Source organism: Somniosus microcephalus, chromosome 2, assembly GCF_052327205.1.
Source record: "Somniosus microcephalus isolate GS21.2 chromosome 2, FLI_Smic_1.0, whole genome shotgun sequence".
Taxonomy (NCBI): Eukaryota; Metazoa; Chordata; class Chondrichthyes; order Squaliformes; family Somniosidae; genus Somniosus; species Somniosus microcephalus.
This window is the reverse complement of record NC_140988.1, coordinates 347,853,675-347,875,258: the sequence shown is the minus strand read 5'-3', so window position 1 is coordinate 347,875,258 and position 21,584 is coordinate 347,853,675. Positions and strand designations below refer to the sequence as shown.

The 21,584-nt window shown below is 44.1% G+C and overlaps 2 protein-coding genes across 3 annotated transcripts in view; one reads left to right on the top strand and one right to left on the bottom strand.

The window, feature by feature from the left end:
• LOC147123669 (E3 ubiquitin-protein ligase RMND5A) overlaps window positions 1-17,995 on the bottom strand; it is a 62,283-nt gene extending 44,288 nt beyond the window's left edge. The window contains exon 1 of one of the 2 annotated variants that reach the window (XM_085975503.1): window positions 17,506-17,995. In XM_085975503.1, the coding sequence (XP_085831629.1) occupies window positions 17,506-17,647 (142 nt within the window). In that variant the 5' untranslated portion in view covers window positions 17,648-17,995. The remainder of the gene's footprint in view (window positions 1-17,505) is intronic. The other variant, XM_085975502.1, reaches the window with a different exon arrangement.
• Window positions 17,996-18,101: 106 nt separating this feature from the next.
• Window positions 18,102-21,584, top strand: part of LOC147123667 (charged multivesicular body protein 3) — a 113,927-nt gene continuing 110,444 nt past the window's right edge. Inside the window, exon 1 of the mRNA XM_085975498.1 lies at window positions 18,102-18,276. The gene's annotated coding sequence lies outside the window, so the exon portion shown is untranslated. The remainder of the gene's footprint in view (window positions 18,277-21,584) is intronic.

Below are 21,584 nucleotides of genomic sequence, written 5' to 3'. Positions count from 1 at the left end.
TCAGTCTAATTAACCAGAGATATTGAAGAATTATCTAAAAGGTTGAATTTTCAAGTCTGAGTTTCCAACTCAGGAGAACTCTTGTCAAACAAAGTCATGAAGGAAATTTGTATGGGTATACCAGAAAATTTGAAGATGCATTATCCCACATTTCTTAATTTCTGATTCTACTACAATTATGTCAACTAACCAGTTTGCTTTGAATATACAGGAAACTCTCGATTTACCGGCACCTAAGTTCATTGAGTGTATTAGGGATGGGTTTCTTGAGCAGTATGTAACTGAACCGACCAGGGGGCAAGCAACCTTAGATTTGGTCCTGTGTAATGAGACAGGATTAATTAAAAATGTCCTAGTAAAGGATCCCCTTGGAATGATTGGCACATTGGATACAAAACTGGCTTAGTGGCAGAAGGCAGAGGGTGATGGTCGAAGGTTGTTTTTGTGACTGGAAGCCTGTGGCCAGTGGGGTACCACAGGGATCGGTGCTGGGTCCCTTGCTGTTTGTGGTCTACATTAATGACTTGGATATGAATGTAAAGGGTATGATCAGTAAGTTCGCGGATGATACAAAAATTGGTAGGGTGGTAAATAGCGAGGAGGGTAGCCTCAGTCTGCAGGACGATATAGATGGGTTGGTCAGATGGGCGGAACAGTGGCAAATGGAATTTAACCCGGAAAAGTGCGAGGTGATGCACTTTGGGGGGACTAACAAGGCAAAGGAATACACAATGAATGGAAAGACCCTAGGCAAGACGGAGGGTCAGAGGGATCTGGGTGTGCAAGTACACAGATCCCTGAAGGCGGCGGAACAGGTGGATAAGGTGGTAAAAAAGGCATATGGGATACTTGCCTTCATTAGCCGAGGCATTGAATATAAGAGCAAGGAGGTTATGATGGAGCTGTATAAAACACTGGTTAGGCCACAGCTGGAATACTGTGTGCAGTTCTGGTCGCCACACTACAGGAAGGATGTGATCGCGTTAGAGAGGGTGCAGAGGAGGTTCACCAGGATGTTACCAGGGCTGGAGCGCTTCAGCTATGAAGAGAGACTGGGCAGATTGGGTTTGTTTTCCTTGGAGCTGAGGAGGGACATGATTGAGGTGTACAAAATTATGAGGGGCATAGATAGGATGGATGCTGAGGAGCTTTTTCCCTTAGTAGAGGGGTCAATAACTAGGGGGCATAGATTCAAGGTAAAGGGCGGGAGGTTTAGAGGGGATTTGAGAAAGAACTTTTTCACCCAGAGGGTGGTTGGAGTCTGGAACTCACTGCCTGAAAGGGTTGTGGAAGCAGAAACCCTCACAACATTTAAGAAGCATTTGGATGTGCACTTGAAATGCCATAGCATACAAGGCTACGGGCCAAATGCTGGAATATGGGATTAGATTAGACAGGGCTTGATGGCCGGCGCGGACACGATGGGCCGAAGGGCCTCTATCCGTGCTGTATTACTCTATGACTCTATAACATGGTTGAGTTCCATATTCAATTAGAGGGTGAGAAGGTTGGATCTCAAACAAGCGTGCTGAGCTTGAACAAAGGAGACTATGAAGGTATGAGAGCGGAATTAATTAGAGTGGACTGGAAAAATAGATTAAAGGGTAAGACGGTACATGACCAGTGGTGTACATTTAAGGAGTTATTTTACAACTTCCAAAAAATATATATTCCACTGAGGAAAAAAGGGTGTAAAAGAAAAGATAGCCATCCGTGGCTAAGTAAAGTAATTAAGGATAGTATCCGACTAAAAACAAGGGCATACAAGGTAGCCAAATCTAGTGGGAGGATGGAAGATTGGGAAGTCTTTAAAAGACAGCAAAAAATAACTAAAAGATTGATTAAGAAAGGGAAGATAGATTATGAAAGTAAATTAGCAAAAAATATAAAAACAGACAGTAAAAGTTTCTATAGTTATATAAAAAGAAAAAGGGTGGCTAAAGTAAATGTTGGTCCCTTAGAGGATGAGACCGGGAAATTAATGGTGGGAAACATGGAGATGGCAAAAACACTGAACAATTATTTTGTATCAGTCTTTACAGTAGAGGACACTAAGAATATCCCAACACTGGACAAACAGGGGGCTCTGGGGGGGGGGGGGGGGGGGGAGGAACTAAATACGATTAAAATCACTAAGGAAGTGGTACTTGGTAAAATAATGGGACTCAAGGCGGATAAATCCCCTGGACCTGATGGCTTGCATCCTAGGGTCTTGAGGGACGTAGCGGTAGGGATTGTGGATGCATTGGTAATAATTTTCCAAAACTCCCTGGACTCAGCAAAGGTCCCGGCAGATTGGAAAACTGCTAATGTAACACCCTTATTTAAAAAGGGTAGTAGGCAGAAGGCTGGAAACTATAGACCTGTTAGCCTAACATCTATGGTTGGTAAAATGTTAGGGTCCATTATTAAGGAGACAGTAACGGGACATTTGGATAAACATAATTTAATAGGACAAACTCAGCATGGTTTCATGAAGGGGAAGTCATGTTTGACAAATTTGCTTGAGTTTTTTGAGGAAGTAACATACAGGGTGGATAAAGGGGAACCAGTGGACGTAGTGTATTTAGACTTCCAAAAGGCATTTGACAAGGTGCCACACAAAAGATTATTGCTCAAGATAAAAAATCACGGGATTGGGGTAATATTCTGGCGTGGGTGGAGGATTGGCTCTCTAACAGAAAGCAGAGAGTTGGGATAAATGGTTCGTTCTCAGATTGGCAACCAGTAACTAGTGGTGTTCCGCAGGGGTCAGTGCTGGGTCCCCAACTCTTTACAATCTATATTAACGATTTGGAGGAGGGGACCGAGTGTAACATATCAAAGTTTGCAGATGATACAAAGATGGGACGGAAAGTAGTGAGTGAGGAGGACATAAAAAACCTGCAAAGGGACATAGACAGGCTAAGTGAGTGGGCAGAGATTTGGCAGATGGAATACAATACTGGAAAGTGTGAGGTTATGCACTTTGGCAGGAAAAATCATAGAGCAAGTTATTATCTTAATGGCAAGAAACTGGAAAGTACTGTAGTACAAAGGGATCTGGGGGTCCTGGTGCACGAAACTCAAAAAGTTAGTATGCAGGTGCAGCAAGTGATTAAGAAGGCCAATGGAATGTTGGCTTTTATTGCTAGGGGGATGGAATATAAAAACAGGGAGGTATTGCTGCAGTTGTACAAGGTATTGGTGAGACCGCACCTGGAATACTGCATACAGTTTTGGTGTCCATACTTAAGAAAAGACATACTTGCTCTCGAGTCAGTACAAAGAAGGTTCACTCGGTTAATCCCGGGGATGAGGGGGTGGTCATATGAGGAGAGGTTGAGTAGATTGGGACTCTACTCATTGGAGTTCAGAAGAATGAGAGGCGATCTTATTGAAACATATAAGATTGTGAAGGGGCTTGATCGGGTGGATGCGGTGAGGATGTTCCCAATGATGGGTGAAACTAGAACTAGGGGGCATAATCTTAAAATAAGGGGCTGCTCATTCAAAACCGAGATGAGGAGAAACTTCTTCACTCAGAGGGTGGTAGGTTTGTGGAATTTGCTGCCCCAGAAAGCTGTGGAAGCTACATCATTAAATAAATTTAAAACAGAAATAGATAGTTTCCTAGAAGTAAAGGGAATTAAGGGTTACGGGGAGCGGGCAGGAAATTGGACATGAGTCTAGGTTCGGAATGGTCATGGCCCTGTGGGTAGTGGAGTGGGCCCAGGGGCCGTGTAGCCTTGTTCTGCTCCTACTGTGTTCTAATTCTGTGTTAGATTTCAGGAGATGGTTTTATTCCTGTTCCTGGCTGGGGTGGAGATCGCCTTTACAGAAGGTAAGTACTGTAGAAAATATAGGGACAGAGTGATCTCCTGGAAGAATTTCGATCGCCTAGATGGGTCGGAGAGGAATTTCCCAGATTTTTTTCTCCCAAATTGGCCATTGGGTCTTTATCTGGTTTTTCGCCTCTCCCGGGAGATCACATGGGTTCGGGTGGATGCAGAGTGATAGAAGATTTGAGGTTAGGATCAGATCAGCCATGATCTTATTGAATGGTGGAGCAGGCTCGAGGGGCCGATTGGCCTGCTCCTATTTCTTATGTTCTTATGTTCTAAATAACCGGAAATCTCGGTTAACCGGCAAAATTCAGGAGTAGGTTCAGGTAAGTTTTACTTCATATTAGTGGCCATTCCTGGATCTGTGGCTGTGTAACCGGGGTTCCTGCACCTGTTGCTAAGCAACAGGGACACTTGGTCTGTGGCCGGGGTTCCTGCACCTGTTGCTAAGCAACAGGGAAGCCTGGATTTGTTGCTGTGTACGGGGCTCTCGTACCTTTTACGATACCTCTCTGTAATCCGGACTTTTTGATAAACCGGCACCACGCCGGTCCCAAATATAAAAGAGTTTCCTGTATTATTATTGTAGCACCGTACTTCAGTTTCCATACTGAATTATCATCACTAGGCACCCCGCATCAGCAACAAGCATTCGTTTAAGTTAGGTACAATGCCTCAACAATCCCAACCTCAGTATCATTTCTCTCCAGGTCCTCGAACTGGAAGCCACAAAGCAAAGTTATTTGGCAAAAATAGAAGACTCCATTTGTAAAAATTGAAAAGGAGTATGTTCAGAAATTAAATCATAAATTAATGCACATTACAAATAAATGATTGGGATTGCACTGACTGTTGTAACATTCTGTGGTTTGGATGACTTGCTTGTAAACAACTCGAGCTTTGCTCTTTCTATTATAGCATACAACTCTTGTCAGTTACCTTTTACCTAAACTGCTCTGTTATTTATCACACCAGCTGTGGACTTGCTTTACACAGCAATATCAGTCTCAACATTTTTCATTCAAAAAGCCACAACTAGCACGCGCACACCACTAGAATGTTAATATCAGTCTCATTCTGCACAAGGCAGCCCTACCTTCATTCCCCAAGGGCCTCTGATACCTGGAACACCACCAAGTGGCCAACATTTCTCACTGCCTCCCCCTTAGCGCTTTCACTAGGAATTATTAACCAAAACTTTCATGCCATATCCACATGAACATATTGGCTGCAGCAATTCACTAAGCTTGCTTTGACAGAACCTCCCAGCCCAGTGACCTCGAGCACCAATAAGTATCAATACCATCAGCAACAAGTCACACGCCTTCCTGATCCATTCCACTCTGCACGGGGTGGGTGGGGGGGGGGGGGGGGAATTTCCTGTACGGGCTGCTCCTGCGCACTCTTCACTTCCTCGCCCTCGTCTTCCGTCCGGACACGTGCCATCTTGCTGTCCGACAGAGCCACTCTACTCGGGAGTCCTCTCTTGTACCACTGGGGATCTGGGATGGAGAACGTTGTATGGAGAAGTACCATCCAATAGGTTTTTAACTCACTTCACAAACTCTCAGGCTGCCTGTAGCAAGCATGTTTCACATCCATACCAAGTGTCAGAGATTGCTTCCCTCTTCCATTATTTGAAGGGGCTGCTCCTCAACTACTGGCTTCACTTCAATCCCACGCTCCTGATCTTTGGCCACCTGGTGCGGGCAAGTCCGAGGACCTCCTCATGGGCCTGGCCAAGGTGGCCATCCACAGGTCCAGGTTGGATGCGGCCCATGAGATTGTTTGCTCTGGCTGCCTGCCTGACTCTCTTCTGCGGCTTTATCTGCGCCTGGGTGGACCTGCAAAACGAGCATGCGGTGTCTGCCGGTACACTTAAGGCCTTCTATGCTGGGTACCGCAAGGACTGGAGTGCAAAGTCGACATGGGTGATATTATTTATTTGGAAAGTTTCCTTTGTTTTATGATTTTGTTTTCTATTAGTTGTGCCCCTTTAAAAGGGGCACTTTCATTTGTTTCATTTGATGACACGGGGGCAACATTTATCATTATATTTATGAAAAGGCACACCATCCTGATTTGGATACATAATTGCCAATCCTTCATAGTCACACGAACAAAATCCTGGAATTCCTAACTAACAGCATCGCAGGAGAAGCACCAGTAAAAAGACTGCAGCAGTTAAAGGCGGCCCAACATTACGTGCGCAGGATAATGAGCCTGGCCAGCATTGTACACATCCAGTGAATACATGAATGAAAGTACATGTTGCATGCGTTTCACAAAGATTCAGTGACAAGCTCAGCTGCTGTGTTCTCTTGCCACCTAACAGAACATGTTGGCAAAACAACTTGCATTTATATAGCACCTTTAACGTAGTAAAACATCCCAAGGCGCTGCACAGGAGAGTTAACAAAATGTTGACACCGAGCCACATAAGGAGATATTAGGGCAGGTGAGATCAAAGAGGTAGGTTTGAAGGAGCGTCTTAAAAGAGGAGAGTCAGGTAGAGAGATGGAGACATTTAGGAAGGGAATTCCAGAGTTTTGGATCTAGGCAACTGAAGGCACAGCACCAATGGGGGACCATTTAAATTGGGGATGCGCACGAGGCCAGAATTGGAGGAGCTTAGAGATCCCAGATCGGACCAGGAGAGCACCGAGGCGGCAGATAAGAGGAGCGAGGCGAGGCCCGGCCAGATCGGACAAGGAGAGCACCGAGGCGGCAGATAAAAGGAGGAGCGAGGCCCGACCAGATCGGACCAGGAGAGCACCGAGACGGCAGATAAAAGGAGCGAGGCGAGGCCCGACCAGATCGGACCAGGAGAGCACCGAGGCGGCAGTATAAAAGGAGGAGCGAGGCGAGGCCCGACCAGATCGGACCAGGAGAGCACCGAGGCGGCAGTTAAGAGGAGCGAGGCGAGGCCCGACCAGATCGGACCAGGAGAGCACCGAGGCGGCAGATAAAAGGAGGAGCGAGGCGAGGCCCGACTAACTCAGCAGCGGGGAGAGAGGTAAAAAGTAATCAGAGTGTGATGTCACCAGGGAGCAGGTAAGTGATTGGTTGGTGAGTATTTCTCTTTTTTAAACTTTAACTCTGTAGTTTATAGTTACTACGGTCTTTTCTGGTGTAGCAGGGACTGTTGGTAAACCATACAAGCGCCTTAGAGTTATCTTTAATTGGTGATAGTGAATTAATTTAAATTAATTAAAGGGTAAGTCATGCCAGGAGAGCCCAGCCCCGTGTTATGCTCCTCTTGCTCTATGTGGGAATTCAGGGACACTGCCGGTGTCCCTGATGACCACGTGTGCCAGAAATGCATCCAGCTGCGGCTACTAGCAGACCGCATTGCGGCACTGGAGCTGCGGATGGATGGGCTTTGGAGCATTCACGATGCGGAGAGGGTCGTGGATAACACGTTTAGTGAGTTGGTCACACCGCAGGCAAGGGCTGCACAGGCAGAAGGGAAATGGGTGACCATCAGGCAGAGCAGTAGAGGCAGGCAAGTAGTGCAGGGGACCCCTGTGGCCATCCCCCTCTCAAACAGGTATACCGATTTGGATACTGTTGAGGGGGATGACTTACCAGAGGAAGGCAGCAGCAGCCAACTTCCTGGCACCAGGGGTGCTTCTGCTGCTCAGGAAGGGAGGAAAAAGAGTGGGAGAGCAATAGTGGTAGGGGATTCTATCGTAAGGGATACAGATAGGCGTTTCTGTGGCCGTAGACGTGACTCCAGGATGGTTTGTTGCCTCCCTGGTGCCAGGGTCAAGGACGTCACTGAACGGCTTCAGGGCATTCTGAAGGGGGAGGGTGAACAGTCAGAGGTCGTGGTTCACATTGGGACCAATGACATGGGTAGGAAGAGGGATGAGGTCCTGCAGCAAGAATTTAGGGAGCTAGGTAGCAGATTAAAGAGCAGGACCTCAAAGGTTGTAATCTCTGGATTACTCCTGGTGCCACGTGCTAGTAAGTATAGGAATAGGAGGATAGAGCAGATGAATGCGTGGCTAAAGAGTTGGTGCAGGAGGGAGGGCTTTAGTTTCCTGGATCACTGGGCCTGCTTCTGGGAAAGGTGGGACTTGTACAAGTCGGGTGGGTTGCACCTGAACCAGAGCGGGTCAAATATCCTTGCGGGGAGGTTTGCGAGCACTGCTCGGGGGGGGGGGGGGGTTTAAACTAAAATGGCAGGGGGTTGGGAACCTGAGCAGGGAGACAGAGGAAAGGGAAACAGGGATAAAAGCAAAAGAAAGGAAGGAGAAAAACAAAAGTGGCAGTCAGAGAAATCAAAGGTTTAAATCAAACGTGGCCACAGTAAATAATAATTCTAATAGGTCTAAATGAGTTAAAAAAACAAGCCTGAAGGCTGTGTGTCTTAATGCGAGGAGCATTTGTAATAAGGTGGACGAATTGGCTGCGCAAATAGAGGTAAACGAATATGATTTGGTTGGGATTACGGAAACGTGGCTCAAGGATGGCCAAGACTGGGAACTCAACATCCAGGGGTATTCGATATTCAGGAAAGATAGGCAAAAAAGGAAAGGGAGGTGGGGTAGCATTACTGGTTAAAGAAGGGATTAATACAATTGCAATGAAGGATATTAGCTCTGATGATGTGGAATCTGTATGGGGAGAATTGAGAAATACTAAGGGGAAAAAAACATTAGTGGGAGTGGTATATAGACCTCCCAACAGTAAGGCAGAGGTTGGGGATGGCATTAAAAGGGAAATTAAAGAAGCATGCAATAAGGGCACGCAGTCATCATGGGTGACTTTAATCTACATATAGATTGGGCCAACCAAATTAGTAACAATACTGTGGAGGAGGAATTCCTGGAGTGTTTACGGGATGGTTTCCTGGACCAATATGTCGAGGAACCAACCAGAGATCAGGCCATCTTAGACTGGGTATTATGTAACGACAAAGGATTAATTAGCAATCTTGTTGTACGAGGCCCCTTGGGTCTGAGCGATCATAATATGATCGAATTCTTCATTAAGATGGAGAATGAAGTAGTTGACTCAGAGGCTAGAGTCCTCAATTTAAATAAAGGAAACTACGATGGTCTGATGAGCGAGTTGGGTAGGATTGTTTGGGGAATGGCACTCAAAGGGTTGACGGTGGATAGGCAATGGCAAACATTCAAAGACCGAATGGATGAGCTACAGAATTTGTTCATCCCAGTTTGGCATAAAAATAAAACAAAAAAGGTGACTCAACCCTGGCTAACAAGGGAAATTAGGGATAGCATAAGATCCAAGGAGACGACATATAAATTGGCCAGAAAAAGCAATAATCCTGAGGATTGGGAGCAGTTTAGGATTCAACAAAGGAGGACAAAGGGATTAATTAAGAGGGGGAAAATAGAGAATGAGAGTAAGCTTGCAGGGAACATAAAAACTGACTGTAAAAGCTTTTATAGATACGTGAAGAGAAAAAGATTGGTGAAGTCAAGCGTAGGTCCCTTACAGTCAGAATCAGGGGAATTTATAATGGGAAACAAAGAAATGGCAGACCAACTAAATTCATACTTTGCTTCTGTCTTCACAGAGGAGGACACAAATAACCTCCCAGAGATGCCAGGGCACATAGGGTCTGATGAAAGGGTGGAACTGAAAGAAATCAGTATTTGTAGGGAAATGGGGTTAGGAAAATTGATGGGACTAAAGGCCGATAAATCCCCAGGGCCTGATAATCTACATCCCAGGGTACTTAAGGAAGTGGCCCTAGAAATAGTAGATGCATTGCTGGTCATCTTCCAGAACTCGATAGACTCTGGAACAGTACCCATGGATTGGAGGGTAGCTAATGTTACCCCACTATTCAAAAAAGGTGGTCGAGAAAAAGCGGGGAATTATAGACCGGTAAGCCTGACATCGGTAGTGGGGAAAATGCTAGAATCTATTATAAAAGATGTAATAGCAGAGCACTTGGTAAGCAGTGACAGGATCGGACAAAGTCAACATGGATTTACAAAAGGTAAATCATGCTTGACTAATCTACTGGAATTTTTTGAGATGTAACTGGTAAAATAGATAAGGGAGAACCAGTGGATGTGGTGTATTTGGACTTTCAGAAGGCTTTCGATAAGGTCCCACATAAGAGATTAGCGTGCAAAATTAAGGCACATGGGATTGGGGGCAAGGTATTGACTTGGATAGAGAACTGGTTGGCGGACAGAAAGCAAAGAGTTGGAATAAACGGGTCGTTTTCCGAGTGGCAGGCAGTGACTAGTGGGGTACCGCAAGGATCGGTCCTAGGACCCCAGCTGTTCACAATATATATTAATGATCTGGACGAGGGAATTGGATGTAATATCTCCAAATTTGCAGACGACACAAAGCTGGGTGGGAGGGTAAGCTGTGAGGAGGATGTCGTGAAACTCCAGTACGATTTGGACAGATTGGGCAGAAACATGGCAAATGCACTATAATGTGGATAAATGTGAGGTTATCCACTTTGGTGGCAAAAACAGGAAGGCAGATTATTATTTGAATGGCAATAGATTGGGAGAAGGGGAAGTGCAAAGAGACCTGGGTGTTCTTGTGCACCAGTCGCTGAAGGTAAGCATGCAGGTGCAGCAGGCGGTTAAGAAGGCAAATGGTATGTTGGCCTTCGTAGCAAGAGGGTTCGAGTACAGGAACAAGGATGTCTTGCTACAGTTGTACAGGGCCTTGGTGAGACTGCACCTTGAGTACCGTGTGCAGTTTTGGTCGCCTTACCTGAGGAAGGACGTTCTTACCATGGAAGGAGTGCAGCGAAGAGTCACCAGGCTGATACCTGGGATGGCAGGAATGACGTATGAGGAGAGATTGTGTCGACTGGGCTTATACTCACTGGAGTTTAGAAGATTGAGAGGGGATCTCATCGAAACTTATAAAATTCTGTCAGGCCTGGACAGACTAGATGCAGGAAGGATGTTTATGATGGCTGGGGAGTCCAGAACCAGGGGTCATAGTCTAAGGATAAGGGGTAAGCCATTTAGGACTGAAATGAGGAGGAATTTCTTCACCCAGAGAGTGGTGAACCTGTGGAATTCTCTGCCACAGAGGGCGGTGGAGGCCAGTTCATTAAATATATTCAAAAAAGAGTTGGATATATTTCTTAAGGCTAAAGGGATCAAGGGATATGGGGAGAAGGCAGGGACAGGGTACTGAATTTGGATGATCAGCCATGATCTCATTGAATGGCGGAGCAGGCTCGAAGGGCCGAATGGCCTACTCCTATCTTCTATGTTTCTATGTTACAGAGGTAGGGAGGGGCGAGGCCATGGAGGGATTTGAAAACAAGGATGAGAATTTTAAAAACGAGGCATTGCCGGACCGGGAGCCAATGTAAGTCAGCGAGCACTGGGGCGATGGGTGAATGGGACTTGGTGTGAGTTAGGACACGGGCAGCAGAGTTTTTGATGTGCTCAAGTTTACGGAGCGGCGAAAATGGGAGGCCGGCCAGGAGAGCTTTGGAATAGTCAAGTCTAGAAGCAAGGCGGCATGGACGAGGGTTTCAGCAGCAGATGAGCTGAGGCTGATGTTACGGTTTTGCTGATGGAGCTGCTAAGCCATCACTGCGAGTCTCTAGAAACCACAATCTCTAGAAGTTGCTGTAATGTGGAAAATTTAATGGTGTACATTTGTTATTAAAACACATCTTATGCTATTACTACTTTCGATCAGAGTTATTTTAAAACAATTCACACAGATACAGTGACAATTCCTGGCTGGCCAGTTACAGGAAACTTTGTGCTATCCGGCACCGACGGGACCGAGCTGTTGCCGTCCCATCAAAACTGCCGGACAAACCAGCGCTAATGTTGAAACATACGGAGATTTTGAGCTCCGTATCTGGCAACAAACCCTGTTGCTTAGCAACAGCTTCTAAACAGTCGGCCGTACCTTGCAAGCGTCTCTGTAGCTCAAGCAACAGCTTCAGTGAGACCTTGCAGAGCCTGACTGGTGAAAAAAAAGCAACGAAAAGAAAAAAAAAACTAACGAAACAGCTCCTGATTTTTGCCGGTGGCTCGAACATTCCGGACAGTTAACCTCCGGATAAACCAAAGTTTCCTGTAGTCAGTCACCATTCAATGTCAAGAGGAAGAATGGTACTAGAGGAGCACAGTACACATGGAACCATAGTCTGGTAGGAGTCAACATCTTTAGGAGAGGAGGAATGAGGGGGTAAAAAAGAAATTGGAGCATATTTTACTCCCCCTTCAAATTGCGCAATTTTCTCCACTGCTGTTCTGAAAGTGCGAACTCAGACTGGGGTATGGTTTTGCAGGTACTAGTAAATCCTGCATTACCTCATTCAAGTGATCCGTCTTCAGGCGTGAACCTTGACAGTGAGCTTTAGCAGGCTATCGATCATGTTAAGTATCACCTCTGAACCTAATCCTGTCCTCACCTGACAGGCACACACAATTTCACTGGATTGCAATCAAGAGTTGAATGTTATGGTTTATTCTTATTCTCCCTGGCCCAGATGTGCTGCACCCACTCTACTATCCCAGCTCCTGAATATTTTTCATACAGCTGTCAGGCCAATGGACAGAAAGGGCACGTTAATAACCACCATAAGATCATGTAATGTGCCCCATGGCTATCAAGATTATCAGTACTAAAATCTTGGAAATATCATACTAAATTTATAGGGTACTGTAAATTCTCAGACATAATAGTTGTGGGACTTAAGAAACAGTTAAGAATCTGTAGTTCTGACCCAATTAGCATTATACCTTCACATAAAAAGTATTTCAGCCACTGCACAAAAAGTCAGTGGCCACTTCAACAGCATATATGAACTGCAGCAATATTACCATAAATTACCTGAACAGAACTTACAGCAATCGTCTTACAAGTGACAATTTCTTGCGTTTGCGAGCACATACAAATTCATTCTGTTTATCAGTAGTATACAGTAAAGCATTACTTTGGTATAAACAACAGTATAGCATGCAGCGTTCTCGGCGTAACAAAAGAAATAAGATAGGGCCTGCTGAGTGGAAACTAACAGAACACTGCTTTAAACAGCAGCAGTGAATTTAACAAAGATGCTAACAGACAGAAACATACTGTTCCCTCCCAAAAGTAAAAAGCTACAATATTGATTAAACATATTGAAGGAGATATCTTGTGGCTGTTTTTGAAATCGTACATCAGGAAAAAATTTACCATTTTCTCCACTCAAAAAATTACATTTATTAGTCACACATCTTTCAGATAATAAAGGTCCCATTGCACTATTTCGAAGAAGAGCAGGGGAGTTCTCCCCGGCGTCCTGGCCAATATTTATCCCTCAACCAACATCACTAAAAACAGATTATCTGGTCATTACCACATTGCTATCTGTCTGTAAATTAGCTACTGCGTTTCCTACATTACAACAGTGACCAGACTTCAAAAGTGCTTTATTGGTTGTAAAGCATTTGGGATGTCCTATGGTCATGAAAGGTACTATGTAAAAAGTGTCTTTTTTTATGTTTACAAGTTTCTTTACACCGTCAACACACACTTTTCACGAAATATATCTCGAATCCGACGCGTATTGTAATGTAATAAGAGTCACAAGAACATATGGTGCTCATTCACCATGGCATACCTCCCACTTCAGTGTGTGCAACTAAAGGGATGTCTATTTTTTAACAGATTGCCCATATGGAGTTCCACCATGATAGTAAACAAGTGCCTCCCACGAGCTTCTGATGGGTAATGATACTGGGCCAGAGAGTCCAACCTACAGCCCTAGAGACCTAAGCCGTGGCAATCTGGCCCTCAAAGCTCAGGCGACAGCCCCATTTGCACTTGTATTTTTTATTTATCCTTTAAATATTCTTATTTAAAGTTTGTGGCGGACCTGGGAGGTTTGGAAAATCTGCTTTTAGAACTGTTGACTCCCTGGTGGATAAATCCTAAATTGGAACACCAAGATAGTAGTAATTACAGCTCGAGATACATGCAAAATTAAAGGGAACATGAATTTAAATGTTTTATATAGTCCTCAGGCTTCATGGTAGTCAACCCAGGAAGAGAAAAGCTTGGATAAGCTACACATTCTAATAGGTCCTAGATTCACACCCACTCTGTACGGTTTGCTGATCTCAACTAGGCAGCAGCACTGGTTCTTACAATCAGCTTCCAGCACCTCTGGACTGGGGCAGGGCGGGGTAGGGTGGAGAAATCAGCGAGCCTTGTTGGAAAGCTCACGTACGTGGGCGTCAGGTGATGACAGAATTGCACGTGATGGAGATGCCCTCCATAATGATGGTAGTTGTTGGGACTAAGGACACTGCTTGCATTCATGGGAACACAGCTAAGCAAGAATCATATTTAGGAAAAGGGGAAAAAATTAGAAGGGGAATAAATACAAGCACTTCACCCCACAGGTCCGCTCAGAAATATTAAGGGGGATGGGAAGTACCGTGTAATATATGGGAGTAATACACCAAATTTCCTAATAGCCAGCTCCCTTGTTTATCCAGTGAGCATCAGAGGCTTACAAATCAGGAATGTCCCAAGTTTGGCTCCTCGGTACTGCTGGGCTAAAGGAAGACAAAAAATCAACCAAGGATCCTGTTCACAATCCATATTTTAAAACCCCAGTAGACAACTATGGTGCCTTCCATGATCAAATAGTTTGTAACACTCAATGTCAAAGCTCACAAGAATGGCCACTTGGGCATGATAAAGGAAAGCAACTGGCATCCAGGAAACAAAATCCCAGCAACGAGTCAAAGTCCTCAGGAGAGGAAGATAGGAAACAAGGAGAAAAATGGTAAGAACTAAAATAATTCCCATTAATCAACTACAGATGATGTAGAGATAAGTCTCCACTAATAAACTAATGATCATTAGTGTCCTACATCAACAGTACACAGTAAGGGGACAGAGCATGTTGCCACACTAAAAAACTTCCAAAATAGATTATAATTATAATAATTATGACTCCATAGTATATAAAAGACAAATACTAATCTAATCTCAGGGTGCAAAGGACAATCTTTAATTTAAAGTACGTTAACTGCCGAGTTATGCAAATGTGGTTTAGAAAATACACACATCATCTGATCTCACAAAATTAAATATTAAGTATAATGTGATGTTATTGTTTTATTTTATTTTTTTATTTTTTTAAAACACTACTCAAACCTTACATCTTACCAGAGTATATTATAAATGCAGTCAAATACAAGATATTTGACTGGGTTGTCTGTATCTGAAGTTACATACAATTCCAATTATGTTTCTTTATACTACTGGGTTGGCTCAAACATTGAAAGCACTGACAGATAACATACAAGGACAACACTTTCTCTGCCAGAGACAGTGGACTTTGCCTGTTGCTTCCAATATGGTGCTACTTGGCCAACATTTATCTCTCAACCAACATCACCAAAACAGATTTTCTGGTCATCATCACATTGCTGTTTGTGGGAGTTTGCTGTGTGCAAATTGGCTGCTTCATTTCCTACATTACAACAGTGACTACATTTCAAAAGTTACTTCAGTGGCTGTAAAGCGCTTTGAGACTTCCTAGGGTCGTGAAAGGCTCTATATAAATGCAAGTCTTCTTTCTTTTACCAACAACACTAAAGCCAAATGTACAAATGAAACGGTGCCCTAATTACTCAGGTGCAAAATTCTCATGTACACACACATGCAAATATAGCATTAGGGTCCCAATTCCTCATGTCATTTCTCACTGTTGCTGAATCCATTCCACTTTATAAATGGGGCAGGTTCAGCATCAGCAAGAGCAAACGCCAATGGAACTGGTTCAATATAGTGTAGTATTTTGGATTAAACTTGCATTTAACCCACCTGAAAAATGTTCAACTGCCTCCCCTTTAGGAGAGCACACAGCAAAGGTTGCTGTATCAATTATAGCAAAGACGCCGCTAATACTTTGAGAGGCACTACTACCTATCCAAATTATTTTCAAAGGAAACAAAAACTTATAGATCTGTTGAAGTAACATCACGCAGTAGCCACTAATTGTAGAAGGAAAATAGCTTGGTGTAAACCGCTCACCTCCCCTCTAGCCTAAGAAAATCATAGCATAACTCAATACAAAATCTGAGGCAGTGCAATCATTAAGCTTGGTACCAATACACTAAAAAAAATCTCAACGAGTATGCTATAATCTAATTGCACTCCTAAATAGGTTTCCAAAACTCAAGTGGACAAAGTATTAAAAAATTCACACTCAGCATTATGGTACACCAAAAACTCAGTGTAAACAAAACATCTCTGCTGCAACCATGTGAAAATTGCTTATACATTATACTTTTCTAATATCTTACAGCAAAACTATTGGGGTAATTTGTAATACAAATATAGCTTAATTTGTAATACAACTTTTTACAATCTGCAGGCTACAATGTACGCATCAGAACAGATGATTTTTCTAGCAGTATAAAAGCCAAGTTACAATCAACTCAGATTTTCTAGTAGACACACTTGTGTATAGTTCCCCGCCACATCCTCCTCTGAATGCATTATGACCGTGAGTACAGCACACTTAGAATTGTTCTTTCAAGTAAGTGTACTATAATGTTACCATTATCATGCTGTGAACACACACAGACCACATACCAATAACTGAAATGTGTAGTGTAACATCCATGTAGTGTACTACAGTATCACTACAATGGAGTATATTGTGAAGTCAGCTGTATAAATACCATAGCCCAAGTGTGCTGTCAGTGCAGGTGAGTGTTGCTTAATATTACACATTTTAACCCCATGACACAGGATATACAGCATTCGGCCCAACCAGTCCATGCCCTCAATTATGCTCCACTCGAGTCTCCTCCCATCCTTCCTCATCTAACTCTATCAGCAGAACCCTCTAGTCCCATCTCCCGCATATGCTTATCTAGCCTCCCTTTAAATGCATCTATACTATTCGCTTCAACCACTCCCTGTGGTAGCAAGTTCCACATTCTCACCGCTCTCTAGGTAAAGAAGTTTCTTCTGAATTCCCTATTTGATTTCTTGCTGACCATCTTATATTGATGGCCTCTAGTGTTACTCTTCCCCACAAGTGGAAACACTCTCTCGTGTCTACTCTATCAAAACCTTTCAGAATTTTAAAGACCTCTATTAGGTCACCCCTCAGCCTTCTCATCCTTTCCTGATAGGTATATCCTCACATTTCTGGTATCATCCATGTAAATCTTTTTTGCACCCTCTCCAGTGCCTCTATATCCTTTGTACAATTCTGGTCGGCATATTATAAACAGTCCTCCAAGTGGCATCTAACCAAGGTTCGATACACCGTCGTGTAATGTTATTAAATGTAATGGAACATTGTACACTTGCTCTCAGTTGTAGCGTAATGCTCCAGCCAGCGAATCGTGCAATGCCAGTGTAGTAAACACCTCATCTCATGCAGTGTAATGTCAGTGCAGTGGAGGGGAAGTAACACCACACACTAAAAGCCCAGCTGGGGAGCCCCAGTGCAGTCATGTGTAGTGTAGTACTCAATACTCCAGCCAGAATGTAATGTCAGTGTGGGCGAGTGTAAAGCGACAAACACCGCAGCTCGGTTGTGGTCCAGTCTTGTCCGTGCGCAATGTGCCTTTTGAGTGGTGCCAAAGCGCACAAACACAAACAAACAGGCCTCGGCACCGTTCACAATTTGCTGCTGGCCCCCGTGTCGTTGTCGCCATGGCCATGAGCTCACCTCCAGCCTGGGTCAGCTCCTGCCTCAGGCCGCTGGTGTACTCGATCAGCTCCTCCAGGGTTCGGTCGCAGTGCTGTCCGTACGAGGTGAATTTCTGCAGAACTTTATCCAGCTCCCTCTCCACGTTCAGACATTGCTCCATGATATATAACCCCAAAAAAAACCAACGAGCGAGAGATAGATAAATAGATATGGGGGCGGGGGGAGGGGAATGGAAAACAGAGAGACGAACCGCTCCGCCGAGCGGACGCTGACTGCCCCGCTCGACTCGACTCGACCCGACCCCCCCTTTCTCTTGTGTGTCTCTCTCTTCTCTCTCTCCCCCCGCCTGGGAGCCGGCGCCCTGCTGCGCCTGCGCCGCCGCGCTGGGGTCCGGGTGGATCCGGTCTGAGTCGCCCCGCGCGCGTCACCCACCCACGCTCGCGCCAACTGTTTTTGTTTTTTTTTCTCTCTCTCGAAACGGCCGCTGCGCCTCCGCGCGACAGGTGGAGCGTACCAAGGCCGAACAACCCGGGGTGAGCGGTCGGGGAGGAGAGCCAGAGGGAATGGGGGGGGGTGCACGGAAGGAAGGCAAACTGCGTATTAGTCTGTCCAGCAGCAAAAAATACCCACATGTCGCTATTGCACGTTCGTCAGTTAGATTTGATGCAACTCCAGTGTGTGCTCATTTAGATTGCTGTTATTCTGAAGATATCGTTTACAGCTTCCTATCATACTCCCCCCGCGGCCCGGCTGATGGACCAAACCGGAAGTTGCTAGCGACGCTTCAGGGTGATTATAAATTTATATAAATCAGAGAGAGAGGGAGAGCGAGAGAGATGGAGCGAATGAAATTTTCAAAAATGAATCTCTGATCGTAGTATTTAATCAGATCGTTTTACGCCGTCGGTTCGGCTGTGTGTTTTGAAATCAATATTCGCTCAAAATGACGGCGGCGACGGAGCTTGTTTATTCGGCACCAGTGCCTCTTGACCTTTAACCCAGCTGTTGCTATGTTACGGGTGGCCTACTTGCGTGAGGCTGCTGTGTCTGGGAGGAGGAATTGAGTTGCGCTGAGCTGAGGAAGGTTCATTCGTAGCCAATGGTGTCTAGTAATATTTGAGAGTCTAGTATTATGTTGCATTTGTGATAAACACAGTGGCAGCTGTGGCTCAATTGGTAGCACACTCGCCTCTGAATCAGAAGGTTTTTGGCTCAAGTCCCACTCCAGAGACTTGAGCACATAAAGCGAGGCTGACTAGGCAGTGCTGAGGGAGTGCTGCACTGTCGGAGGTGCCGTCTTTCGGATGAGACGTTAAACCGAGGCCCCGTCTGCTCTCAATTGGACGTAAAAGATCCCATGGCACTATTTCGAAGAAGAGCAGGGGAGTCCTGGTATCCTGGCTAATATTTACCCCTCAATCAACATAACAAAAAACAGATTATCTGGTCATTATCACATTGTTGTTTGTGGGAGTTTGCTGCGTGCAATTTTCCCCGCTGTCGTGTTTCCCACATTACAACAGTGACTATACTTCAAAAGTACTTCATTGGCTGTAAAGTGGTGGTGAAAGATGCTGTATAAATGCAGGTAATGACAAAGGCGCCTTTGTAACTTTGGAAACGGGTCTGTTAAAACTCAGTCATTTTTTAAAGTGAGAAAAGAAAGAGCCCGATATGTGTAAATTGGTTTACATTCTCCTTGACAAATCTGACAACTTGTTAAGAATGACAACAATCTTATTTGCATTTTAAAATGTCACTTATTTTGTTGTATGGCACAACAAATAAATTCAGGTTATCTATTTTAGATGGGACTTTGATTTAATATCTCATCTGAAAGACAGCATCTCCAACAATGCAGTACTTTCACAGTACTACACTGAATGTCAGTCTAAAATCAAAATCAATAAGAAATGTAAATTTAGGAATCAAGTGAAAATAGAGCTGTAAAAGAGTATATTGGATTGAGGGACAGCTGTATTCAATGCAGTTTAAATATATTGTAATTTCAAAGATTTCCATTAACAAAATTCTGGCTTGGCTGTATGAAAAATTTTGACAATCTCCCAATATTGCACTGTAATAATGGTTTTGCTTATATCAACTATTATAAACACATCTTCGCGCACACTGCTCATCGCCCTTTACAGAGATGCCAAATCACTGTATTTAATACAAAGATGCCAAGCTTTTAATTATCACAGAATTTACAGCTCAGGTGAACAACTTGGACAGGTGCATCAGTGTTAGTGCCAGTGCTGTCAATACTAATGTCATTTTTATGTTCTTTTTCAAATACGTACCCAATTCTGTTTCAAATGATGATAGACGAAAGAGCTTGCATTTATATAGTATCTTTCACATCTTCAGGAGATCCCAAAATGCTTCGCAGTCAGTAAATTACTTTAGAAATGAAGTCACTGCTGTGTTATAGGAAAACGCAGCAGCCAACTTGCACGCCATAGGGTCCAACAAACAGCAGATGAATGACCAGCTAATCTGTTTTAGTAGTGCTGGTTGAGGGATGTTATTTTTCAGAAAAGTGCCATGGGTTCTTTTACATCCACCTAAACAGGCAGATGGGCTTTCAATTTAATGACTCGTCTGAAAGACAGCATCTCCAACAAGGCAGCACTCCTTCAATACTACACTGAATGTCAGCTTAAGATCAAAAACAATAAGAAATGTAAATTTAGGAATCAAGTGAAAATAGCATTTTGTTCAAAATAGTGCTGTTACGGAGTATATTGGATTGAGGGACAGCTGTATTCAATGCGGTTTAAATATATTGTAATTTCAAAGATTTCCATTTATCAAAATTCCGGCTTGGATGCACAAAAAAGTTTCGACAAACTCCCAATATTTCACTGTAATAATTGCTTTTATTTATGTCAACTATTATAAACACACCTTCACACATTCTGCTCATCACCCTCTCCCTCCCAATCACTAGCCCAAGACTCCCCTCCCAGGGGAGTAGCTGGTGAGCCTGAGGAGAGTGAACACTGATAGCACGCAGAGCATGAGTGGGCAGGAGGAGCCAGGGATTGAAGCTGAGAAGGCAGACATTGGAGTCCAGAGGGTCAGGAAAGGTCTGCCTTTGAGGAGTTTCAGGACTCAAGTTGATATTAGTAGGCTTTCTCCAGAGTAAATTATATAGCGTGGAACTAGAGCCACATATAAGCCAGACCAGGTAGGGGTGACAGTTTCCTTTCCTAAAGGACACTGAACCAGTTGGTTTTTCAGCATACTTAATTTCCAGTACTAGCCCCCAAATTACGAGATTTATTGAATTCAACTTCATAACTTGCCCTTGTGGGATTTGAACTCTGGGTTACTAGTCCAGTCTTCTAACCACTATGCTACCATGTATCTGTAAAAAAAAAAAAAGGATTTTTGTTTGATTTGAATTTGTAACTTGTATTTTGTATTGCTAGAGATAGCATGCGAGGAGTTAAGCGCCTTTCTCAATGAGCTCAAAGACCAGATAGGTCTCACTGCAATGGGCTTCACAAGGTATGATTTCTTAGAGAAAACACAATAGGAAGTCTACGGTGCTAATTGGATTTTATAGCCACCGATTTCACATTGCATGCCAAGCATCATATGCCATTGTCCAAGATTGCAATGATCAATATTGATGAGAGAAATGCAGCCTTTTGTTTCAGGATAACCTCAAAGGATTATATTTCTGTGGGGAAACCCATTTACGAGTCAGTTTTCTAGCCAGCAGTGAAGTTAGGCTGGTTTTGAAACTGCAACATTTCATGCCTTAAAAAGTGAGTATCTATTTTAAAGTCTATAGAGTCGGCTTTAACTCCTTCTGCCCGGCCGGCGTCAACGGGGCGGTAGTGGGGATAAAAATGGTGATGGGACACATACTGCTCAATTTACGCTGCTACTCCATCTGCCGCGACCTTGGGTAGGGTTCTGAGATGGAGGCCAGAGAGAACTCATCTGTTTCAGATGGGAAGATGCTTATAATATGCATATCGGGGTCCTATGATGTACTTAGGACCCCAATTGCAATTTCAGGGTACAAATGTGCCACCTACACTCTGCCCATTTGTATCAGGTGAGCGGCCCAGCATCCTTAA